The 27,791-nt window shown below is 30.3% G+C and overlaps 2 protein-coding genes across 3 annotated transcripts in view; one reads left to right on the plus strand and one right to left on the minus strand.

Annotated features, from left to right (window-relative positions):
* Nucleotides 1–3,746, plus strand: part of LOC119606991 — a gene marked incomplete at its 5' end in the record, with an annotated part of 43,393 nt that extends 39,647 nt beyond the window's left edge. The window contains 2 exons of the mRNA XM_037960674.1: nt 95–361; nt 3,121–3,746. Coding sequence (XP_037816602.1) covers nt 95–361; nt 3,121–3,374 — 521 coding nt within the window. The remainder of the gene's footprint in view (nt 1–94; nt 362–3,120) is intronic.
* Nucleotides 3,747–6,302: 2,556 nt separating this feature from the next.
* On the minus strand, nt 6,303–24,295 carry LOC119606984 (autophagy-related protein 16-like). 2 transcript variants are annotated; one of them, XM_037960669.1, is made up of 6 exons: nt 23,701–24,295; nt 23,124–23,406; nt 22,836–22,998; nt 13,036–13,124; nt 6,607–7,031; nt 6,303–6,536 (listed from the first exon to the last, which is right to left on the minus strand). In XM_037960669.1, exons 1-6 carry the CDS (start codon nt 23,798–23,800, stop codon nt 6,358–6,360), a joined length of 1,239 nt encoding a protein of 412 aa, XP_037816597.1. In that variant the 5' UTR covers nt 23,801–24,295; the 3' UTR covers nt 6,303–6,357. The 2 variants fall into 2 exon arrangements, with proteins under 2 accessions (XP_037816597.1, XP_037816598.1); XM_037960670.1 differs by having other exon boundaries at nt 6,607–7,007; nt 23,701–24,292.
* Between the last annotated feature and the right edge of the window lie 3,496 nt (nt 24,296–27,791).

Consider the following 27,791-nt stretch of genomic DNA (forward strand, 5'->3'; position numbering starts at 1 on the left):
TTCAGCTGTTTGTTGTTTGTTTAATGATAACATTTTATTTTATCGCTTCATTTCAATGTTTGGTTGACTCTTTTTTTCTTCTTATGATTTTCAGCTTCCTTTGGTAATGGTGTTGCAGATGCTGGCAATCAAGAACATCATCACCAGCAACATCAACCTCAGCTCAGAAGACAACGTCGTGAAACAACGAAGAAACCTAGTCAAGAAGATATGCTTTTGGTACAATCAATTCAGATCACTGACAAATTTGGCTTCGATAAACAACAGCAACAACAATCGAAAGGCAGTGGTTACGATACAAGTGAAACTGTATTCATTGCTAGTGATGTAACAACACAAGGATTCTGTGTTAATGCCATTGGTAAGTTACAAACTTCTTCTTCTTCTTCTTTTAAAGCTTTGCTCGCTTTTCACAGACTTTACAAACTTACAGACGGACAGACAGACACACTTATAGTCAGTTAGACACTGACACTAACTACATAGAGCAATACTACTTAAGAGTTCAGTTAAGTTGCGATAGGAAACAGGGAATAAAAAAAAAAAAAACGAAGGTATTAAACATTATTATGGTCCTCATCATGTTTTAGAGACAATGTTTCTTTCTTGTTGATTTCATTGTTGATGTTTTCTATTTTCTAACCCAATCCTAAACGTGCCCAGACGATTAAGGTTTAAGGTTGTATTTTGTTTCTTTTTTTATTAGTTTATTTCCTTCTATTTCATTCATCTGATATCGGAATTGTTTACAATGTTGGTCTATTCCAAGTATTAAATGAAGAGAAAGGTGTGCAATCAGGCGTTAAGCTTTGACGTAATTGTTTTTGTTATAATTTAAGTGTATATTTGATCTATGATTGTAAAATTTAATGACTTCAAAAACGAAAAACAACAAAATCTTTATAGTCTTTTGTTGTTTTTCTCCACCAACAACAAGAACAAATCCTGAAAAAAAAAACAAACGACAAGTGTAGTTTGTGTAGAACGTTTTTTTTTTTTTTTGTTTTTTCGGGTGCCTGGAAATAAATTTAATGTGGGAAAATTTGTTGGAGGTTTGGTTAGCTGCCTATAATAAGGTAGATTAAGCATGATGTTATAATATTGAAATAGAGGAATTTAATTGAGATTAGAACACTCCCTTTAAGTAAAGCAATGGTAGACAATAAGAATAATAAGAGCAGTAAAATATTACGCCTACAGATAGCTGGAGATATTGAAAATATTGAGTTGTAGAGGTTGTGAGGGAAAGAGGCATAAATTACTTTATTCGACAAAGGTGATGAGTAAAGTACACATTGAAGGGATTAGGGAATAAAGACTTGTGAGAAGTTTGAAATAAGAAATCTGATGAGGAAAATAATTCATCTAACTGTTCGAGAAACTTTACACTCACTTACTAGAGAGTCCAAGGTAAAACGTATTGAAAACTGCCAACATGATTAGAATGTTTCAAAAATATCTCTTAATACGTTTTTGAAAGCTGGGGAAGGGCATTCATAGATAATGTGGAAAACCATTTCTTATTATCCCTGTCATAGCAACTGCGAAAAATTCGTTCCGATTTTCATGGAACCAGTGTCCTGTTTTACTGCCAGCATTCCCCGATATGTCCAACCTAATTCATGTTATAGTGCGCTTTTCATTGAAAGAAGGTCCTGGGTTAATGGTGTATCGAGATTATTCCATCTATTTTCAGCATTTAAAGAAAGAACCTGAGCAGATGCCGTTTTGGCTAACTCATCTACCCGTTCATTTCCATAGTAGCCAAGTAATGTCAGACAGGCGACCTAGTTTTGACTGATCAATTTTACATTGCCTGACCAATAGTGAAGTCGTAGTGTAAGAGTTTAAAGAAAGAGGTAACGCCTGGCTGTCTACAAAAATTAGTGTCCTAAACGCTATATGTATAAATCCTGGTGTTATATTTGTTCAATAAGTTATCCATATCTCACTCATTCCTGGAAGGGACTCTGACAGTTCCATCTAATTCCGTGTGTTGGGTAATATAGTCGGATGATTGCTTCAAGACTTCAGAAGATCGCTAGGGAACACCTGTTATTCCAATGCATGCTGATCCTTGAACTTTGAAGTCTGAAGTCCACTATACCAGAGATCCATATGTAATAGTAGTGCATACTTAAGCTGTGTGCATTAATTTAACTGCATATGTTGGGACTAAGTCCCCATCTCAAAGGGAATATCTTACGACAGATGTAGTAGGCCACTGTTGCTTTTTTTCCTGATAGATTTGAGGCCAAGATAATTCATGATGTCAATAATCATGTGTGGAAACATTAATGCTTTTATGCCTCCATTGTCCATTGTAATAAGAATCGAGTTAAATACACTTGCTTGGACTTAATGATGTTACCAAGACTTGACGTAGCTATTCTATATTTCAACATTATTACTATCAGTTCCTAATATACTCTTTATCATCTACATTATTAAGAGTTTATTGAATCGAAGAAGTATTTACGTTATCTCTAGGTAGGCTCCAATGTATATGTACAAATTAGAGAGGTCTTTCTATAACTCAGACAACCTAATGTAGATCTGTGCTTGCAGATTAACCTTTAAGGTAGACGTGTTGACTGCTTGAAAGCAGCCACGTGACACCTAGTCGGTGCCCAATATATGAATCGATGATGTTTGGTTAGGGGCTCTTTAAGGAAGTGTTTCCTTGAGTTGCTTTACATCAAAATAAAATAACTCCCAAAATAGCAGCCATCAAAAGTTGAAAAGAAAAATAATTAAAGGTCTGATCAAAACTAACAGACAAGTCTTAATTTTATACCACCCGGAGATGCTGTTGACATTTCAGCGAACACATTATCATGGAAATCTTTCCAAATTATAAAACATACCAACACTTAGTTCCTATAAATCCCTTCTGAAATATAATAGAAAAAGTATTCTGAGGTTGTTGTTAAAAAATCGAAAGTGACTCAGATACTATTTTCAGAGCTATAGATTAAAGATTTTTACAGCTAACTCGGCTGGTGAAGATATTCTCTTATTAACTATCGGCCTATTATTATACGCTTTATGATTTAATACTAAAAGAATAAACAATCCAATCTTGACTGTATTAAATTGTCTTTATTTTCCCTACCCCAGGTATCATTGTAGCCGCCACCGTTTTCTTATTAGCTCAACTAGCCGTCATAGCCATTTGGACTTATCTGTATCAAAGACGTCGGAAATTACAACCCTACAGCAATGAGGGAATAAGCAGTGCCTCTAGCTATGGATCACATACAACATCGACCGCTTCAACTATGCAGGGTGGTAATATACCAAATGCGAGATCAGAGTCATTATGTAAATTATACGAGGGTGGTTTTGCAGCAAGGCATGGACGTCAATTTTAAAAGATATAAAAAGGAATTGAATAAAAAACCAAGCAAATAGTATTTCAAAATGTTAAGATTAATGCAAACAAGGAAACCACCTTAGTAAAATGGATTAACAAAAAAAAAACTAAACAAAAAAACTTGCCACAAAAGAACAAATTTGAAAACAAAATAATATTTTGTTTAAATTAAAAAAAAATACTAATAAGCAAGTGAGAAAATAAAGATGAAAAGTAAAATATCAAGCTAAAGACATTTTTAAGCAAATAATAATTAAAATTATTATTTTAAACAACAAAAGCCATTTAAACAAAATGAAGAAATGCAAAAGACAGAAAAATCAAACAAAAAATACTTAATGGTGCCGGATAAGCAAAAAAAAAAATATAATAAAATAAAAGAACTCGAGGGCAATATTTATTATTATTTTAATATTTTTTTACATAAAATTAGGTAAAACTCTCTAAGTAATACTTATTAAAGCAATATTAAAAGAAAATTGCTTTAACTGGAAAAATAAAAAATATAGTCTAAACAAAACTAAATATTAAGCAAATTTTCTTTAAAGAAAAAAACAAAAATATATAAAAGAAAATAAAAATGAAACGATTGGAAAAAAGGACGACTGATTAAAAATATTAAATAAAAATATAGATTTTATTATAAATTTCTTTGATAAACAAAGAAAAATATAATAAAATTATAAACATAAAGTAATAAGTAATTTAATTAACACTAATTTATAATAAACAATTTAAAAGCATTTATATTAACATAAAAAAAAGAACAACAACATTTCAAAATAACTTAATTTGCATTAATTTCTTTAAAAAAAAAGCCTTTAGAGGTAATTTTCCCATTTATTAGTAGTAGTTTTTGCAATAAACTGTCACATACATATATATTTTTTTATATTTTTAATTTCCATATTTTTGCAATATAATTTAGTTAAACTTTATTGAATAATTAATATTATAAGCGAATTTTAACTCATGATTTAAAACTTTTGAAAATTTCTTATTTTTCACTTGTCCTTTTTTCTATGTTTATTTTATACAATTTTTTTTTTTTTAAATATATTTATGTGTATCTATTTATTTTTTGGAATTTAATTCTAAATAATATAATATTGAATTTTAATATATTTTTTAAGTATTTTCGTAAAATAAAACAAAAATAAAATTTCTTTTAAAACTTTTAAACTTTTAATAATATTAAAATATTCTACTCGTAATTATATAGAGAATAGTAAAATTTTAGTCTTATTAAGTTAATATGTTTATAAAAAGATTTGAAAATTTTCTTTTTATTTTATATTGAAATAGTAAAAGATAAAAGATTTATATAATAATGATGACAAATACATATTTGTTCACTATGCTATACTACTTTTTTATTTGATAAATAAAACTATAATATTAATAAAAAAAAAATTTAATGGAGTTTTTATTGCAACGGCTAAAGGGTTCTTTATTGTTATCCAGGGATGGTAATTTCAGAACTATTGTATTTTTTTGACTTTGGAAACTAGCCCCAAATAAAATACTTTTTTTATAAACTTTTGCTAAATATCAAATATGACTTGATATTGCATAAATTAGTCAATGTACTACTAGTTCATAGATTAGACAATAGACTTATCCATACACTAGCAAACAGTCAAGTCCATAAACAAGCCAACATTCAAATCCATAGACTAGTCAATAGACTGGTCAATTTACTAAGCAACAGTTACTAGACTAGTCCATAGACCAGTCAATAGTTTAGTCAATACTTAAGGCAATAGACACTTCATAGTCTAGTCTGTAGACTAACCAATAGAATAGTTTATAGACTAGTTAATTTACTAATCAACAGACTATTACATAGACAATTCTATAGACTAGACTATAGATTACTATATAGACCAGTTCATGGACTAGTCAATGTCTAGCCCATAGACTAGTCAATGTCTAGTCCACAGACAAGTCAATGTCTAGTACATAGACTAGCCAATGTTTAGTATATAGACTAGTCAATGTCTAGTCCATAGACTAGTCAATGTTTAGTCCATAGACTAGTCAATGTCTAGTCCATAAACTAGTCAATGTCTAGTACATAGACTAGCCAATGTCTAGTCTATAGACTAGTCAATGTCTTGTCCATAGACTAGTCAATGTCTATTCCATAGACTAGTCAATGTCTAGTGCATAGACTAGTCAATGTCTAGTCCATAGACTAGCCTATTCAATAGAATAGTCTAGTACATATATTAGTCAACAGAGAACTCCATAGACTAGTTAATTGACAAGATAATAGAATAGTCAATAGTTTAGTCCGTGGACTATTTAATATCATATTTAATAGAATAATCATATACTAATAAATATATTAGCTAACACACAACTTAACGGATTAGTTAACAACCAAGTCCACAGACAAGGTTATTGACTATTCAATAGACTAGTGAATAGAATAGGTATTAGACAAGTCCATAGACGTGTCAATATATTAGTCTGTTGATAGCCCAATAGACTAGTCCATACTCATGACTTGTCCATTGACAATTCTATATACTAGCCAATAGACTTGTCTATAGACTACACAAAGGACTGATCCATAAACTAGCCAAGAGTTTTGCATACAATAGTCAATAGATTCGACCATACACTGGACAATAGACTAGACTAGTCCATGGAGTGTTAAGTAGACTAACTAATAAATTATTTTATAAATTGGTCAATTGATAAGTCCATAGAAGATACAATAAACCATAGACTAGTTCCTTCACAAGTGCAGTTATACAGACAATATGTGTTAAGCTGATCTCTTATTTATTCCAAAACAATTTTCAAACCCTTTTCAACTCAATTTCAAATAATTATTTTTAAGAAAAATAAAATCCATTTCTAAAAATCAATATTTACAAATATATTCGGACCTTATCAAGCCTAAACTTTGCAGTTATTTAAAAAGAAACCCGCTTCATTATACAACTAAACTTTACATTATTCAATTTTCATTAATTTTTTTCATTCTTACTTTCACTAGAACTTACCCTTAATCTATTATCTCCTGTAGTCCAAATACGAGCGCCATAATCATTAGAGGTGCCTATTATATAGGTACCAGTGGAATCAAAATCAACGGAATTTATACCAGCACTACTGCCGCCCAAAACGGCACGAGGTTCAGAAGAACCTATAAAAAGAAATAAAATATATAATAAATCACTTCAAAGCCGATATAAAAAAAAACACTTTCAACTTACCCTTCCCCACATCCCACAACTTAACTTTGCGATCTGCACCACCCGTTGCTATGACACGTTCTATAGGACTCCAACGTACCGCATGTGATTCTGTTTCATGGGCTTCAAATTTCATATAGATGTTAGTGGGACAGGCACTTTTGTAATAACCATAACCGCCAATATTACCACCACTCACACCCCCATACTGATCATTATGTGTGCCATACATATCAGCATCACTGCCGGCTTCTACACAATGATCACCACTACTAGTATCACGATCGTCGTCGTCGTACGGATCACCACCACCCGCACCTTGAAACGAGGGACTCGAGGAGTTGCGATGATGATGTGTAAAGGGTGAATTCGGTTCACGGACAGCGTCTTCCAGATCTCGTTTTAATTTATCCGAACGTTTTCTGAAAATTGACGGCAGTCTTTTTCTAGATTTTGTAAACAGTTGGCATGTTTTTTGTTTGAGTTTTTGTAGAGTGTATTTTTGTGGAGGGGCAGTATATTGATATATATATTTTGTTTGATTTTTAATAATCAGGGAGGGTCAGTTTGTTTTTGTTTGTATTTGGTTTTTTTTTTAAGTATAATTACAACAATATTCAATATTCGTCAACATTTATAGACACACAATTATATTTAAAAAAATAAAAATAAAAAAGGAGAAAAAAAAGAAGAAAGAAAAATAGTGTTGGTTTTTTGTTTGTTTCCTTGTCGAGTAATAGAACTTTAAAAAAACGTTTCTTTTTTTCAATTAAGCGTTGATAACTTTTTTTTTATTTCAATTTTGTTGTATGTTTTTTGTTTAGAAAACAAATGAATGATATTGAGTTTATTTTTGGTTTGCAGTATATATGCATGAATGACTTTTGAAATATGAAAATGTGGGTTTAAAAATTTGAATGTGTAATTAGTTTTTCGATAAGCTATTTACAGTCCAAAAAAAAAAAAAAACTCAGGTGAAATAGTTATATACACAATGAACTTTGCATGCTTTTAGTATTTGCAAAAAATGTTATCTGTTGATATGAAATGTGATTAAGATAATTTTCTATTTCATCTGACGGTGAAGAGTTTTATGGTGAAATTTAGATTTTAAAAATATTCTTACCCTTGAAAAATTTTGCGAAGAAGTATTATTATTGGGAGCTACATGTTAAAAGAACTTCATATTTGTTTAACAAACTCTTCATACTTGTTTAACAACTCTTTTCCATCTTAAAAAACCTGTTTTTTAAATCTACAGTTAATCACAAAAATAAGTATACAGAAATACTGACGATTGGTTTTATTTAAAAAAACATATTATTTTTTCAAAAAACAAGAAAGTAACACATTTATTTATTAAAAACAATTATGATAATTATTATTTACTACTTTTTTTCTTCATATTTTGGTTCTTTGAGTTCTCATTTAAGCTAAAGTTAAAAAGGTGCAAAATTTACGTCACAAAAGTAAGTATACACAGAAAAAAGTTTCAGCATAAATATTATGAACTGCTTTCATTGACTAAAGTTAATAATATTTAAGAATAAGTTCCTAAATTGTATGAATTTTTTCATTTTTATATTTTTAAACATAATCTAGAAGCCTTGACTTAAAATATTAAAAATTTTCTTTATATTTTTCTGTTTGTTAAAAAATGTTTGAAATTTTCTTTAGAAAATTTTTTATTTCTTTATGATTTTTAGATTGAAAACAATGAAATATGCGCGTAACATGCAGCATTTTCTGAAGAATGGATGTTTAGCTATATGCTGGTTTTTTTATTTCATATTTTGTTTTCCAGCATTTTTATTTATTTATTATAAAAATAAGCTAATATGTGATTATTTTCTAAAAAATGGAAGATATTATTAGGTAACGGTTATTTATTTATTGCATTTTTGATGAAAATCAAAGAAAATGAACAAAAAAACAAAAAAATCTTTCATGTACATATTCATACATTTTATGAACTTTTAATATTCTGAATGAAAATGGTTTGGGAAAAAAAAGTCATGTTCGATTCATTCAATTTATTTCAAAATTCATTCCAAATATGAATTATTTTTTTCTGTGTACAGATCATTTCAGTATATATTTGGTTTAATGATATTAACAAAATTTATGAAAATTTTACTTGTATTAATATAATTACTTTTTAATAAAATATTTTTTACACAATAACTTGGAAAAAATCTACTTTTAGTTCCGAAATCTTGAAATTTGGGCCGATTGGCTCCGGAATTAATTAGTTTTCTCATTTCTACGATTTTTTTCCACTTTAGACCCCGGATTGTGGATCTGGTGGTCATTGAACACTCCAAATGATGCATTGGAAATAGAATTTTTAACTTTTGAAAAGAGTTGTTATTTCGAAATTAATGTTATATGCATGGATTTGGCCATTTTGAACACAGTACGTTCTTAAAAACCCGAAATTTAACTCCGATTTCTTAAGACTTACAACATAAACTTTAAAATTTGGATAATTCTATATAGTTTCCTTAATTTAAACAGGTTTTCCAAATACTCCGATTTCCAAAGCATACAATAATGCTACCAATCATATCTTGATATACTCGATACAATAAGCATGTTTTATGGATCGGACATTTTATTTGTTCTAGCAACAAATTAAGATGTATCCGTGTTCAAAATTGTTCAATTCGTATTCATACCACCAATTGAGCCTGATTTAATATAAAAATCTTACTATTTTGGACAATAATCAATTTCAGAACCGATATGTAGTGTAAGTTACCATTACCATGGTCACCATTTGACGATTATTGGTAGTATTTAGGAGTGTGTAATGGATGATTGGAACCAAAAAACTTGTTTTAATTAATGGATACTAGTGCAAGTATTATTAATATCGCATTTTAAGATATAAATTTTAGGAAATCGCCGTTAAATATCGAATATGAACGCTATACTATGTTAAAAACGGCAATGTTCCGCAATGGATTGTAATTATTGTAAAGAAACAATTTATTTAAAAGTTAAAATATCGTCTTCCAATGCATCATAATGAACAAACGAGGGATATTATTGAATACCCGATCCAAAACTCCGGGGGTTTAATGTTCTTAAATAGGCAAAAATGCTCCTATAAATAATATTCAGATCAATTACCGAAAATTTCAATTTTTCGGAACAAAAAGTGAATCTTTTCCATGTTATAGTGTACAGAATATTTTATTATAAAATAATTACATTCAAACAGGTAAAATTGTCATGAATTTTGTTAATATCATTAAGCCAAATACATATTGAAATTATCTGTATACTTACTTTTTTGTGATGTAAATTTTGTACCTATTTAACTACACCTTAAATTAGAACTCAAGTAACCAAAATAACCCGGAAAAAAGTAGTGAATAATGAATGTTTTTAATAAATAAATATGTTACTTTTTTGATTTTTGAAAAAATAATATCCTTTTTTAAATAAAACCAATTGTCAGTATTTCTGTATACTTATTTTTGAGATTAACTGTATATTGAAAATACTTTCAAATTCACAAACAAATTTGTTTGCGAAATGTTTAGTCCACAGACTGGTATATAGTCTATTGACTAATTTGTGAACTAACTAGTCTATAAGATCATGATGACAGGATCTGATCTGTTGTTATCCACGTAGCAGGCTGATAATGATCTGACAATGCATATGTTATGGAAATTATTGTTAATTTAAATGAATTATAAATCGGTTGCTTAAAGGAACACAATATAGTTGATATATGAAACACTGAGACAGGAGTGAATTATTCCATGACTCGATCACATAAATTGGACCAAATACTGGGAATTTCGCATTTGCAGTTAGCTTGCAGCTAAACGGTTGGTCCGATCGTGTTATAATTTGACATGGACGTAGTAAAAAAGCGTTAGAGTTCATATTTTGAAAATGGGGCGGCGCTATGTAACGTTACAAATTGGGGTGAGTCTTTAGATGATGAGAATGTTTGTGGGGACAATGGCATTCTCATAGCATCAATAGGGTGTTTTCACCTGATGTTGGGTCCGCCAATTCTATCGATTCTAACCAGTAATTGCCTTTTCCTTTGTCGGGGTTAGATTGAGCTTGTCTCATGATACCTGTTATTCCCCAATGGTTCTACTATGGAAAGAGATTAGATAGCTCGAGTACTTGAGCAAAGTGCATAAATACTGGACCGGACATCAATACACGTAAATTGCCACCGGCGTGTAAGAAGCACAATGGGCGGTGGTGAGTCGATACTTTTTAGCGAACTGAGTGGTTGAAAATGACCACCGTGAAATAAGGCCCTCAGGCAGGTGTTCACGTAAAGCACTTCGACATTCGTTATAAATTTTTCGAAGACTCAAACACAAAAATTGACCGAAAAACTAGGAATTTCGCATTCGCGGTTAGCTTGCAGCTAAATGGCTGGTCCAATCGTGTTATAACTTGACAGGGGCGTAGCAAAGAAGCATACAAATTTATGATTTGAAATGGGGTAGCTCTATGTAACGTTGCATTTGTTTCAAAACCCAATGCCAAATGTACGAAGCTTTTAAAGTTCTTAGTTCTTAAGTCAATGCAACCTTCTACCGGCGAAGAGCCAAAATTTTCCATAAACAGATCATATTGCGATCGATTTATGTTTTGCAACAAACGATCAAGAAACCATACAGTAGTCTCGATATAACCTTACACACACACGCCTGCGGTCGCAATGCAACCTTTTACAGGAGAAGAGCCACAAACAGTTCAAAAAATCATAAAGTAGTCTCGATATAATCTCACACACACACGACTGGGGTCGATTTTTATTTTTCCAAAAAACTTTCAGGAAATCTCAAATGTAAAGACAAGCAAGAATGGAACTACTGCTATATGTAGTTCTACTTTGTTTACAGTAAACAAAGCATACTCCGACGGAGTTAAAGTTCTAACTTTATCCTTATAACAATCCGAAATCGAATCGAATTTATCTCGTCGAATTATTTCTCCACTTGCTCATAGTTCTCAATAGAGATCTTTAATAGTTATATTCAAATGCTGATTAATTACCAAGCAAAAACATTGGTTACAATACTACAAATAATTAAGGATTGCTTATGGGACATCCCGAACTAAACATGTGCCTTTTCCTTAGACGAAAGTGTTTTGTTATATCCCCTTGATCGAGATATCGAACACGATCAACCCGACAAGTGAACGACAGAAACTTGCAAAATAAAGGAAGTGATCTGGAACTGTCTTTCAAAGGACCTGGACTCTCTTGGGCCTTGATAGATATTGAATAAGGACTATTATTTTCATGCTTACTGGGCATTGTATGTAGGGGTAGGGTCAATTATGGGTCGATCCTCATAAAATTTGGTAGACAGAATTTGGTTCTTATTAAATTTATTTGTGTCGAATTTCATCGCTACACTCGTATTTTTAAGCCATTAATGAGCGTTGCAGACATTTTCTGAAGGGGACTCGTATGAAACTTACTTATGTCGAATTTTATCTATATACTAGTATTTTTAAGCCAGTAATGAGCGTTAAAGTCATTTTCTGAAGGGGACCTTATAGGGGGGGTAGGGTCAGTTATGGACCGATCCTCATAAAATTTTGCATAGTGATTTTGGATCACAGGAAACTTACTTATGTATGGGGGCTACCCGAAAATGTAGACCGATATTGCCCATTTTCAATACCAAACAAACCTTACCTATAAGAAATATTTATGTGAAATTTTAACCCTCTAGCTATTTCCATTCGGACTCTATCGTGCTTTCAACAGACAGACAGACGGACGGACAGACGGACAGACAGACATGGCTAGATCGTTTTAGAATTTAATGAGGACCCAGAATATATATTCTTTTGTGGGTCTATGACCAATATTTGGATGTGTTACAAACGGAATGACAAAATCAATATACCCCCATCTTTTTTGATGGTGGGTATAAAAATGTAAGTATTTTATAAAATTCTGAACCGATTTCTTAAAAGAATTGACACAATAATGAGAAGTTGTTTTTCTTTATTGCCGCAGAATTGCTATATGTCAATTTTGTTTAAAAAAATATAAAAGTCTTTAAATACTTCCGGGTCAAGTCCAGTAAAAGTGTAATTTTGAAACCAAAAAGAACTAATTACATGCAAAATAAAACCAATTAACGACGCCCAACAAAATACTACAAAAATTAAAAATCTAAATAAATTTATAATTAAAATACTAAATGGATGAAAATTAAAAATGAAAAAAAAGGAAAAGGGAAAATTAAATCAAATTACAACAAATCATTAAAAACCAATTAACCAAAAAATAAAAAGCAAATTAAGCAAAAACTAAATAAAAATATCTTTAAAAAATTCCAAAAATTAATTAAAAACACACACACTTAATAAAGACAATTAAAACACAAAGACACACAGATACAGACATACATACATACAAAGAAATATAACGATTTAACTCACCTTAAAAAGCTTTCGTTTTCCTCATTCAATTTATCGGCATCCTTCGATTTGTAACGCATCAAACGTTCCAATAGACAACGATTTTCGTCCTGTTGAGTTGAAACACAAGAAAAACGTCTTTTTATTTTTGTATACATATAAAAATTATTTTTCTAAAATTTTGTTTATAGAACGAAAATTATTTTTTTAACAATTAACGTGTGGTTTTGATTGAGGGCAATTTTGAATTGAAAATTAATTTCATTTTCATTTTTGGTTTGTTGCATCATTTATTTGAATGCGGGGACGTGCTTTTTGTGGAAGAAATTGTGTGCGAATATAATGAAATTTTTGGCGGATATTTTATTTTAGCTTTCCATACGATATTTGTCATTTCTTTAAAAACAAAATCGCTTAATGGTCTAGAGTGGAAGTGAAATTGCTGAAATATGATTGAAAATATATTTAAATTAAAAAGGCGATGGAAAACCAATTACAGAGCTGGAAAATTGGAAAAGAAAATATTACAAGACGAATGTAAAAATTGGTGATGAAGATAAGTAAACTTTTTTATCAGTATTAGGGACTGTGTCAGAAAAAACTTTTCTAGTCAAAACTTATTATTGGTCCAACAAAATATATATATATTTTTTTTAAAACGTATGTTAATATCTGACATAAGTTTTCTAAATCATTAATATACAACTGGGACAAAATGGACTCCGAAAAGATCTAAAGGTTACCGTCAAACTTTTTTAAAAGTCATTAAACTGTAAGTATAAGGAAGAGCATTGCAAGAAACCCTTTATAGGGAAGAAGAAAGGTCTTACAGAAGTCGAACAACTTTTCCACAACTTCCATGTAAAGATTTTTAAGTGACTGATGAACAAGATAATGTCCATGAATAATACCGTACTAAAACAAACAAAAATTCCGATGATATTTTTGGTATGACATTTGCAGTTGTGGTAAAAGTAGCAAATCTTTTGTAACATCAGACTCGACAAACCCAGAAATTTTTATGTATTAAGGAGTGTCTACAATAAGGGGGTTTACCTTTCTTAAAACAGTACGGAATGCCTTCATATTATTGGACTAATTTGGCATCATGTCACTGTGGAAAAAAGGCTAGAAAAATTCATTAAAAAATGTTTGATCTTAGAAGTACTAAGATCCTTCTTCCATTCTTTCGAAAATATAAAAAAGAGTATTTTAACAATATGCATTGTTTAGAGTAATGAACAATTACTATAAATCATTTTATATCACCATCCCTGAATTAACACAATTTAAACCAATAATAAATATAATATAGTAATAGCTGCATTATAAAAATAATAAAATACACCCACTTGAGAATAAGAAATTAAATAATTAACAAATTACCCCAAAAAAATCTCAAATAATTGTCAAACAAATTAAAAATATTTATTTAAAAATAATTTAAATTCTTATAGATTTTAAAATGCAAACAAAGTAGCTACAAACTTAAAGTCCCAATTAAAACAATACAAAACAAAAAAAAAAACAAGTAAGAAAGTATAGTCGGGCGTGGCCGACCATATGATATCCTACACCAGTTATGAATATTAAATGTGATTTATTTTTCATAATAAAGCATTTATCTTCAATACTCCCTTGTTCCGATACATTTAAGCAATTTATGGATGAAAAACTAATTTTCTGAAAGAGGCTTTATATGAGGGCTAGGGGCAAATATGGACCAAGCCCGATAAAATTTTGTAAATATATTTATATTTACATAATATTTTATTGTGCTGAATTTCATCGTGATATTTGTGTTTATAAGTTAATTTGGGACATTCAAGTAATTTTCTGAAGGGGACTTTGTATGGGAGCTAGGGTCAAATGTGGCCCGATCTTTATGAAATTTGGCAGGGTCATGAAGACTTCTATAAAACTTAGTTGTGCCGTATTTTATCGATATATCTGTATATTTAACATAATTATGAGCTCAGAAGCCCTTTTCGGGGGGTTCTGTTCTATGGGGGCTAGGTGAAATAATGGAACAATTTTAACCATTTTCAATAGGCTTCGTCCTTGGGTCAAATAAAACGTGCATGCCAAATTTCTTCCAATTATCTTGAAAATTGCGACCTGTACCTTGCGCACAAGGTTTACATGGACAGCCAGCCAGACGGACGGACGGACGGACATAGCTTAATCGACTAAGAAAACGATTCTAAGCCGATTGATATACTTTTCTAGGACGAATATTTTTGTATGTTACAAATATCAGCACAAATCTAATATACCCTCCCCACTAAAGTGGTGTAGGGTATAAATACACTCTTACGTATTATTCGAATATGTCACATCTTATATACCCGAAACATATGTATATGTACATACACTCCTCGCCACTTGAATTAATTAATTATTAGTTTTAGACTGTTTTATGCTATGTTACAAACGGAATGAAAAATTCAAAATACCCCCATCTTAGTGGGTATAAAAATGTCTCTAAATAAAACAATATTATTAAATTTGAGGGTCATATTTTTTTCTCTAAACAATAATTAAGAGCAATTAAACAATTTGACATAAATAAAAAATAAATCATACGCATGTACACGTCACTTATTTATTGCAAAACCGGCAAAAACGAAATGATTTTGTTTTGAGTAAAACATCATTAAATGTATTATAATATTATACTATCAAACCGATGGCCGGATTTCAAAAAGTATGTATTAATATATTTCTCATCTGAACTTAAACTAAAATTTTACTTATAAAATTTACGAAAAAATCACTAGCACTCCGAAAATATTAGACATTTTTGAAAATATAACTATAATTAATTAAAATGACACATATTTTCTAGTAACTTGTTAAAAAAAACTCGAAATTTGGATTATGACAGCCTTTTCGTAAATGAGCGATATTTATGAGATTATTTATCCCAATGTGTAAAATTTAAAAACATTTTTTTTTATGTATGTATGTCTTAAAAATATGTACTATCTTAATTAAACATATGTACAGAAAATCCATAATAACAATTTATAATAATTGTGATCTTGTAAATTTTTTAATTGGATATATTTGGTCAGGGACAGTGATTAAAAATCATGTACAAAAATAGGTGGCCATAAAAACCAAATTTTGTTTTTAATGATTTTTCGGGGAATTATTTTCTTAGATATACGTAATCTTTTTGAAAGAAAAACGTTGTTTACAATAGACTATACTGTAGACTAGCCTATAATCTATTCTATAGTCAAGTCTGTAGTCTAATCTATAGTCCAGTCTATAGTCTAGTCTATAGTCTAGTCTACAGTCTAGTCTATAATCTAGCCTACAATCTAGTCTATAGTCTAGTCTATAGTATAGTCTATAATATAGTCTATAGTATAGTCTATAGAATAGTCTATAGAATAGTCTATAATATAGTCTATAGTATAGTCTATAGAATAGTCTATAATATAGTCTATAGTATAGTCTATAGTATAGTCTATAGTATAGTCTATAGTCTAGTCTATAGTCTAGTCTATAGTCTATAGTCTAGTCTATAGTCTAGTCTATAGTCTAGTCTATAGTCTAGTCTATAGTCTAGTCTATAGTCTAGTCTATAGTCTAGTCTATAGTCTAGTCTATAGTCTAGTCTATAGTCTAGTCTATAGTCTAGTCTATAGTCTAGTCTATAGTCTAGTCTATAGTCTAGTCTATAGTCTAGTCTATAGTCTAGTCTATAGTCTAGTCTATAGTCTAGTCTATAGTCTAGTCTATAGTCTAGTCTATAGTCTAGTCTATAGTCTAGTCTATAGTCTAGTCTATAGTCTAGTCTATAGTCTAGTCTATAGTCTAGTCTATAGTCTAGTCTATAGTCTAGTCTATAGTCTAGTCTATAGTCTAGTCTATAGTCTAGTCTATAGTCTAGTCTATAGTCTAGTCTATAGTCTAGTCTATAGTCTAGTCTATAGTCTAGTCTATAGTCTAGTCTATAGTCTAGTCTATAGTCTAGTCTATAGTCTAGTCTATAGTCTAGTCTATAGTCTAAATTAAATTAAATTTTTTAATTGGATATATTTGGTCAGGGACAGTGATTAAAAATCATGTACAAAAATAGGTGGCCATAAAAACCAAATTTTGTTTTTAATGATTTTTCGGGGAATTATTTTCTTAGATATACGTAATCTTTTTGAAAGAAAAACGTTGTTTACAATAGACTATACTGTAGACTAGCCTATAATCTATTCTATAGTCAAGTCTGTAGTCTAATCTATAGTCCAGTCTATAGTCTAGTCTATAGTCTAGTCTACAGTCTAGTCTATAATCTAGCCTACAATCTAGTCTATAGTCTAGTCTATAGTATAGTCTATAATATAGTCTATAGTATAGTCTATAGAATAGTCTATAGAATAGTCTATAATATAGTCTATAGTATAGTCTATAGAATAGTCTATAATATAGTCTATAGTATAGTATAGTCTATAGTATAGTCTATAGTCTAGTCTATAGTCTAGTCTATAGTCTAGTCTATAGTCTAGTCTATAGTCTAGTCTATAGTCTAGTCTATAGTCTAGTCTATAGTCTAGTCTATAGTCTAGTCTATAGTCTAGTCTATAGTCTAGTCTATAGTCTAGGTCTATAGTCTAGTCTATAGTCTAGTCTATAGTCTAGTCTATAGTCTAGTCTATAGTCTAGTCTATAGTCTAGTCTTAGTCTAGTCTATAGTCTAGTCTATAGTCTAGTCTATAGTCTAGTCTATAGTCTAGTCTATAGTCTAGTCTATAGTCTAGTCTATAGTCTAGTCTATAGTCTAGTCTATAGTCTAGTCTCTAGTCTAGTCTATAGTCTAGTCTATAGTCTAGTCTATAGTCTAGTCTATAGTCTAGTCTATAGTCTAGTCTATAGTCTAGTCTATAGTCTAGTCTATAGTCTAGTCTATAGTCTAGTCTATAGTCTAGTCTATAGTCTAGTCTATAGTCTAGTCTATAGTCTAGTCTATAGTCTAGTCTATAGTCTAGTCTATAGTCTAGTCTATAGTCTAGTCTATAGTCTAGTCTATAGTCTAGTCTATAGTCTAGTCTATAGTCTAGTCTATAGTCTAGTCTATAGTCTAGTCTATAGTCTAGTCTATAGTCTAGTCTATAGTCTAGTCTATAGTCTAGTCTATAGTCTAGTCTATAGTCTAGTCTATAGTCTAGTCTATAGTCTAGTCTATAGTCTAGTCTATAGTCTAGTCTATAGTCTAGTCTATAGTCTAGTCATAACTTAAACTCGAAATCTCCTTCGCTGCTTCCATGATAATTTGTTTCCCCATCCGACCAGCCTTTTATTAATCCCATATTTATTTCTAAAAAAATTCTATTGTGTCCCACTGTGTGCTGCTAAAATTTTATTATAAAGCCAACAAATTATTGGACGAATAATTTCAAAAAAAAAAAAAAAAAAAATCATGTTTATCGAAAACATTAAAATGTTTATATTCAAAACATCTGGTCGCTCTGAACGCACCAAAATTTTAATTGCTATTTATGATTGACTACATGTTAGCATACATACACTTTAATTTACTTATCTTTAGCCCCCGTCAGACTTAAGTTTATTGGGTAAAAGCCAAAAATAATTATAGTTCTTAAATTTCAACATTACTTTTTGTTGATTTTTTTTTTTTTTTCAAATACAACTATGTGTTAATAAATAAAAATTTGAGAAAATAAAAATTTTTACAAAATTCTTAAATGGAAACTATTTGCACATTAAACAAAAACGGCAGTACGCAACATTTAATTAATAAAATAAATAAATAAACAATAAATTGAATATATATTGACTAGGCGAGTATTGAGTTTGATGACGAAGCTATTAGTATTTAATAATGATGTTGTGTATATTGAAATAGAAACAATTTAATTGTATAGAAGCAACACAAAAAGAAAATATATTTTATAAAAATAAAAATTTCTAACTATATTTAGAAATATTCTATAAATTGATAAGAAATACAGTAGCAACAGTAGTTTGCTATAGTCATATGTACTATGTAGACTACAATAAAATTGTTAAGCAGTTCTCTCTAGATGTTTAAGTAAAAACAAATTGATAATTTCAATATGATTGCTGCTCGTATAATTTACATATTTACAAACTGTTTATTATTTCAAGTGGAGGGCGCGTAAGTTCATTAAATCATCATCACTGTGTTGTTTTTGTGTTTTCTATTTTATTGATAAGACACCCATAATTGGAAACATCGTAGTATTCATTCATATATTGAAATCATAAATTTTGTATATGATTGCCATTTGCAGCAAATGATAATTGATAAGTATGCAGGTATTTTTGGAGAAGAATATTTATTATTGTTTTAATAGTTATTAAACTTTATCGCCATAGCTATTCAGCATTTATAAATAAATATGTCGAATCATAAAAATATCGTAAAATTGTAAAAAATAAAACAAATATGCATAAAGTAGAAGTAAATTACCATACTCACTACTGTAAAGTGTGTGACGAGTTTTTTGTTATTTATTAGTCTTTATCAGAATATAATTTTTTAATAATGATGATGATGATGACATATCAGATCTATGCTATAATATATTAGTCTATGAACTTGAGAGAGAATATAGAAGATTTTCTAACTATGTATTTGAAAGACCCAAACTATGTGGAGCTACTAAGGGCCCCTTCACGAGACATTAAGAAATACCAACAGAACCGACCAGTTCAGTAGTGTTCCTTATCGGCGACAAAAAAACTTTTTTTAATATGACCGATGGCCACGCAAAGTACCAATTCTATCTAGTAGACCCAAGAGATGCTCATGGGTTTTCTGTGGGATGAAGAAGAAGCTAAAACACATTTTCTGTGCAAAAAAACATAAAGGGAGACATTTTTTCTGATATATCAAACGTTCAATTGGAGGGAATTAATGCTCTAGATGTAGTAATGAAAGTCACAACATATACATATATTTAATATTTCATTTAATACACCTCACCTCCACACTTTTCTCTTTTGTACTCTTCTACTAGTTAGTTAGTTAGTTAGTTAGTTAGTTAGTTAGTTAGTTAGTTAGTTAGTTAGTTAGTTAGTTAGTTAGTAGTAGTTAGTTAGTTAGTTAGTTAGTTAGTTAGTTAGTAGTTAGTTAGTTAGTTAGTTAGTTAGTAGTTAGTTAGTTAGTTAGTTAGTTAGTTAGTAGTAGTTAGTTAGTTAGTTGTTAGTAGTATAGTTAGTTAGTAGTTAGTAGTTAGTTAGTTAGTAGTTAGTTAGTTAGTAGTTAGTAGTTCGTTTAGTAGTTCGTTAGTTAGTTAGTTAGTTAGTTAGTTAGTTAGTAGTTATGTTAGAGTTAGTAGTTTAGTTCGTTAGTAGTTTAGTTAGTTAGTTAGTTAGTTAGTAGTTAGTTAGTGCTAGTTAGTTAGGTAGTTAGTTAGTAGTTAGTTAGTTAGTTAGTTAGTTAGTAGAGTCGGTAGTTAGTAGTTAGTTAGTAGTAGTTAGTTAGTTAGTTAGTTAGTTAGTTAGTTAGTTAGTTAGTTAGTTAGTTAAGTTAGTTAGTTAGTTAGTTAGTTAGTTAGTAGTTAGTTTAGTTAGTTAGTTAGTTAGTTAAGTTAGTTAGTTAGTTAGTTAGTTAGTTAGTTAGTTAGTTAGTTAGTTAGTTAGTTAGTTAGTTAGTTAGTTAGTTATTAGTTAGTTAGTTAGTTAGTTAGTTAGTTAGTTAGTTAGTTAGTTAGTTAGTTAGGTTAGTTAGTTAGTTAGTTAGTTAGTTAGTTAGTTAGTTAGTTAGTTAGTTAGTTAGTTAGTTAGTTAGTTAGTTAGTTAGTTAGTTTGAAAGGAGGATGTATATACATCAAGTCCGAAGAAATACACCTAGGCCGCTATCGGGCCTGTTGTGCGCTCCTTAACCAGTGCCTCAGGTGGGAATCGAACCCACCACCTCCGGTCTACCAGACTAGAACACTAACCACTAACCTACCGGAGGCCACTCTTCTACTAACTATCTATGGTTTTGCCTTTTCCTTTCTGTAAGACAATTGTATGCGTCTCTCAAGAACATTCCTTATGATACCAAAATTTCATATCTTTCCTTCGGAAGAAATATGAAAAAAAATAAAAAACTTAAAAAAGGACATTTTTATCATTTATATCTAAATATTGAATTTGAGATACGGTATCTTCGAATGGACTAAATTTCCATTTTCGCTGGGAACATCAGCAACTTTAATTTAGGGGGCATCCATTTTCATGAAAATGAGAGTTATAGACTATAGATTCTATAGTATAGAATATATTCCCCTGTAATGTTGTACACTTTGGAAAAACGTAACGTTGTACAGGAAAAGAGCTTAAGGCGCACTGGTAGTTCTGATGACCTGATGATGAGGAAAAATTATTACAAGGATATTATCGATTTGGCTGAATGTGAGGATGAAGAAAGAACAACGAACAAGAATTATCAACTCAGTGACACCCACTTTACCCATTTCTCCAAATAGTACTGATGGTAACGTTTTTCTCAGGAATAAGATGATGGGTGATTCCGTCAATTCGATCAATACTTAAGAGTAAGGGTCTTTCGAACGTTGTTCAGGAAAAGAGCCTAAGGCAATTACACCAATGACTAAAGCGCACTGGTAGTCGTAACGACCTGTTGATGAGGAAGAAATATTACAAGGATATTATCGATTTGGATGAATGGAAGGATGAAGACATATTGCCTCTTAATGACATTTCTAATGGAAACAGTCAACACCCAAGTTTATAAGAAAAAGAAAGCCGAAAAAAGAATCCAAGAAACTGTTTCAATTCGTAGAATCTCAGTATAATAAAGCACTTGGAAAATACTTCGAAGCTAAATGTATGTCGTGCTCTAGTCTTGTCGGTAATATGAGGAGATACAAACAAAATTATACAATAAAAGTAGATAAAGAAATCGATGAACAATGAAAGTTATTCTCAAGCTGTTGTAATCGATCGATTTGTACTTATGAAAAGATCTCTAGCAACCTATTACAGTTCATTGAAGAAAGGCTCATCGTGGAAATCAACGTTTTATAAGGCATCTCGTTAAAGATGTGAAAATTGTCAATTGGGGACAGGAGATTTCTTACATCCATAATTCTACTTCCCCGACACATATGGAAGGAATTTCGAGACTTTGTAATAATGTTTAAATCTATAAACAAGCTCAGAATACATTATTGGCGATCAGTGAAGTCATTAAATATTATAATAAAATACTATTTAATTTTTCTACAATTTTTAAGTCTATTAAATAGTCAGCATTCGTATGTTATAATTAATCTATTAAATTTTCCCAGTTAATTAATTAACAAGAGTATACCTTAGGTTACTTTAACATTACTCCCTATTAATCCAGACAAAAATATTGGAAAGTTTCTTAATATTTTCTTAAGGGCGGCATTTGCTTAAAGATATTTACTTTTCTATTCTGCAATTCTGTTTTTAATTAATTTCGGTATTAACTTACTTAACTGCTCAATCTTTTTTATATAAAAATTTTGCAAATGTAATTTATATACGGGAAATTTTAAATTTGTATTGGAAAAAACTTTTATTTACTAAATTATTTTATTTTGCCAACTGACGTTTATTTTAAGAAAATGAATGAAAAATTTTAAAAACTTTTTGACAAAAATTTTATAGGAAATCTAAAGGAAATATTTAAAAATTAGAAAAAGTGTTTGAAAACGATATTAGTATATGTTAAAAATTCGCATAATTATTGCATAGTATTGCTTCCTTTATTAGATTTATCGAATGTCCTATTTTTACTACAATATTTATAAATAACTTAAATAATTATTCATAAACTCTACTCTACTCACCTGTACCCCCCTTAATTTATCTTCGAGTGCACTAAATGCCAACTGCAGTGCAGTATATTCATCTCTTAATGTTGTATTGAGATTTTTCAATTCTTCTAAACTTGTTTTAAGCATTTGAACTTCAGCTTTTAAGGAATTATTGGCAGTTTGTTGGTCAGCAAGACTAAAATAAATCAAAAATTAAATAATCATTAAAATTCAATTCATTATATCCGAACTTGTTTTTAAAATATGATAAAAACAAGGTCATTCACCTTAAATCAAAACAAATAAATAATTAATAGCTACCTATGTTCTTTTTCTGCTATAATTTGTTGTTGTTTTTCCATTTTTATATTAAGATCTACAATTAATTGAGAATTTTCTCCTTTGCGTTTATGCAACTCTGTGAGCTCTTCCTGTTGGGCCAAGAGTTTCTTTTCCAGGGCAGCAATAGCCAATTGGGCGCCAGTACTATCTTTACCACCCATGCCGCCACCTGTTGAGATGGCGGTGCGTAATTGTTCATTTTCCACCGAAAGTTTTAAATTGTCTGATTTTAATTGAGCCACATTGTCCATCAAGCGGTTGTCTGCAATAAAAAACAAATGAAATTAAAATCTTTAAAATCTCAAAGAAAATAATTATAATAAATTAAATAAACACAAAAAACTACAACTAAACAAAAACAATAACAAACATAAATAAAAATACACACAATAAAAACAAACGACCTTGACCCCCACCGCACACAATTCTTTTCGTTCAAATTTCACAAACTACTCCAACAACTAAGTCATTAAAATAAAGCAACATCTGTGTGCCAAGATTCTAGCCACAACAACAACAACAAAAACTTAAAGGTAAAGGGTAGTGACAAACTTACTCTGCTGTATGATTTCTTTAAAGGGCATCACTTCTCTACGATTACGTTCCCTCAAACATTGTAATAATGACTGACGCCACTCCTGCTCCTCATTGGCCATTGTAAAAAATAATATTTTTGTTAATATTCTGCAACTGATTAAAGCTACCTCAATCCAAATTGAGGAACTCTTTTTTGTTGTTTTGCTTTTTATACACTACAAACACTTTAGCAAACAGCTATTTATATTCTAAACATGTAAAAAAGAAAACCCCGTTACGGAAATTTTCTTCGCACTTTAAATAGTTATTATTCCGCGTTTTCTATAAACTCCGTGTCCCGATTCATTTACGCTTAACCTGGCCACCAGAAACATTAAACGGCTGTCTGCTGCTTCTTCTTAGCCACGGCTATATTTCATTACTTTTAGCACAAAATTTATGATCTTTAAATGTTATAAATAAAACTATTTAACAACAAATTTTCTTTTTTCTTTATTGTATTATCTTTAAGCAAAAATATGATACGAATTTAAACAGCAGCAGGTTTATTTTATTTTTATTTTGATTATATTTTGACATTTCATCACAGTGGCTGACGGACTGTTTTGTTGTTGTTTTATTGTTTTGTGTTTTTGTTTTGATTGTCATTTTATTGCTTATTAGAATTTACCAAACACTTCCCAATAGCAGAAAGTGACATCTAGAGGTAAAATATACAATTGTCATATTATTAAGCCTAGACACAAACCGATTGCGTTACCAACTGTTTTTAAGTTGCGCCAAGTATTTTTTGTGATTGCAGTAGTTAAAGAGCAACTTGTTGACCAGTGTTGCCAGAAACATTTTGACTCATGTCCCCCAAAAATCCCGGGTTTTAAATTGAATTCCCAGTTTTCATCATGGTATGCAGTAAATAACCGTATACTAGACTATAGATTAGACTATATATAAACTTAACTATAAACTAGCTTATGGACTAGAATATAGACCAGACTATACGCTAAACTATAGAATATACCACATACTAGACTATATACTAGACTACATACTAAACTATAGACTAGACTATGGATTAGACTATAGACTAGACTATTGACTAGACTATAGACTAGACTATAGACTAGACTATAGACTAGACTATAGACTAAACTATAGATTAGACTCTAGACTAAACTATAGAGTAGACTATAGACTAAACTATAGAGTAGACAATAGACTAGACTATAGACTACACTATAGACAAGACTATAGACTAGACTATAGACTAGACTATATACTTGACTATAGACTAGACTATATACTAGACTATAGACTAGACTATAGACTAGACTATAGACTAAATTATAGACTAGACTATAGACTAGACTATAGACTAGACTATAGAATAAACTATAGACTAGACTATAGACTAGACTATAGACTAGACTATAGACTAGACTATAGACTAGACTATAGACTAAACTATAGACTAGACTATAGACTTGACTATAGACTAGATTATAGACTAGACTAGACTATAGACTAGACTATAGACTAGACTATAGACTAGACTATAGACTAGACTATAGACTAGACTATAGACTAGACTATAGACTAGACCATAGACTAGACTATAGACTAGACTATAGACTAGACTATAAACTAGACTATAGACTAGACTATAGACTAGACTATAGACTAGACTATAGACTAGACTATAGACTAGACTATAGACTAGACTATAGACTAGACTATAGACTAGACTATAGACTAGACTATAGACTAGACTATAGACTAGACTATAGACTAGACTATAGACTAGACTATAGACTAGACTATAGACTAGACTATAGACTAGACTATAGGCTAGACTATAGACTAGACTATAGGCTAGACTATAGACTAGACTATAGACTAGACTATAGACTAGACTATAGACTAGACTATAGACTAGACTATAGACTAGACTATAGACTAGACTATAGACTAGACTATAGACTAGACTATAGACTAGACTATACACTAGACTATAGACTAGACTATAGACTAGACTATAGACTAGACTATAGACTAGACTATAGAATAGACTATAGAATAGACTATAGACTAGACTATAGACTAGACTATAGACTAGACTATAGAATAGACTATAGAATAGACTATAGAATAGACTATAGACTAGACTATAGACTAGACTATAGACTAGACTAGACTATAGACTAGACTAGACTATAGACTAGACTATAGACTAGACTATAGACTAGACTAGACTATAGACTAGACTATAGACTAGACTATAGACTAGACTATAAACTAGACTATAGACTAGACTATAAACTAGACTACAGACTAGACTATAGACTAGACTATAAACTAGACTATAGACTAGACTATAAACTAGACTATAGACTAGACTATAGACTAGACTATAGACTAGACTATAGACTAGACTATAGACTAGACTATAGACTAGACTATAGACTAGACTATAGACTAGACTATAGACTAGACTATAGACTAGACTATAGACTAGACTATAGACTAGACTATAGACTAGACTATAGGCTAGACTATAGACTAGACTATAGGCTAGACTATAGACTAGACTATAGACTAGACTATAGACTAGACTATAGACTAGACTATAGACTAGACTATAGACTAGACTATAGACTAGACTATAGACTAGACTATAGACTAGACTATAGACTAGACTATAGACTAGACTATAGACTAGACTATAGACTAGACTATAGACTAGACTATAGACTAGACTAGAGACTAGACTATAGACAAGACTATAGACTAGACTATAGACTAGACTATAGACTAGACTATAGACTAGACTATAGACTAGACTATAGACTAGACTATAGACTAGACTATAGACTAGACTATAGACTAGACTATAGACTAGACTATAGACTAGACTATAGACTAGACTATAGACTAGACTATAGACTAGACTATAGACTAGACTATAGACTAGACTATAGACTAGACTATAGACTAGACTATAGACTAGACTATAGACTAGACTATAGACTAGACTATAGACTAGACTATAGACTAGACTATAGACTAGACTATAGACTAGACTAGACTACTAGACTAGACTATAGACTAGACTATAGACTAGACTATAGACTAGACTATAGACTAGACTATAGACTAGACTATAGACTAGACTATAGACTAGACTATAGACTAGACTATAGACTAGACTAGACTAGACTATAGACTAGACTATAGACTAGACTATAGACTAGACTATAGACTAGACTATAGACTAGACTATAGACTAGACTATAGACTAGACTATAGACTAGACTATAGACTAGACTATAGACTAGACTATAGACTAGACTATAGACTAGACTATAGACTAGACTATAGACTAGACTATAGACTAGACTATAGACTAGACTATAGACTAGACTATAGACTAGACTATAGACTAGACTATAGACTAGACCATAGACTAGACCATAGACTAGACTATAGACTAGACTATAGACTAGACTATAGACTAGACTATAGACTAGACTATAGACTAGACTATAGACTAGACTATAGACTAGACTATAGATGTATTTACTTTACTCACGCGTCCAAATAAAGGCATAAGTATTGGAACAACAATTTTCTAAATATGTAAATAATGTTACTTACTACCTTTATCAACGCAACAGCGTTTATTTGTTAATAAAAAATATATATTTAAACAAAGAATTCACATGCTATCTAATTCTTGGGAATTTAATTAAAAGCCAAATTATTGGCTGTTATTCTAAAAGCAACCACACGGCAGTGACTTTTGTTATTTAATCTAAAAAAAAATTATAACCAAATTATTTAATAACCTTAATGTAAACATTTGTATTATTAATAAGTAGAAATCTGTATTATTTACAAAGTCAATCCTTTACTAGGAAGAAACATTGTTGTTTTCTAAATAAAACAAATATTTTTATTTCAATTCTTGTTAAAGAAAAAAAAAAAAAAAATTAGAAAATTGTGTTATCTTTTTAATTATGGTTTTGACAATAGTTTTAACACGTGTTAATGACATTTTATGTTGTAGTATTAATTTAATTTATTGTTTGGATTGTGATTTCGTGTCTACATCGT

This window comes from Lucilia sericata, unplaced genomic scaffold, assembly GCF_015586225.1.
Source record: "Lucilia sericata isolate MDLA Ls3-8-SP2 unplaced genomic scaffold, ASM1558622v1 Contig000643F_arrow, whole genome shotgun sequence".
Lineage (NCBI taxonomy): Eukaryota > Metazoa > Arthropoda > Insecta > Diptera > Calliphoridae > Lucilia > Lucilia sericata.

Bases quoted from the DNA above. Each gene is read 5' to 3' on its own strand.
- LOC119606984 (XM_037960669.1), bottom strand. From the start codon at position 23,800: ATGGCCAATGAGGAGCAGGAGTGGCGTCAGTCATTATTACAATGTTTG. The intron at 23,407-23,700 runs GTAAGTTTGTCA...TTTTTATTGCAG, and splicing joins TAAAGAAATCATACAGCAGA to ACAACCGCTTGATGGACAAT. The intron at 13,125-22,835 runs GTGAGTAGAGTA...TCAACTCAACAG, and splicing joins ATAAATTAAGGGGGGTACAG to GACGAAAATCGTTGTCTATT.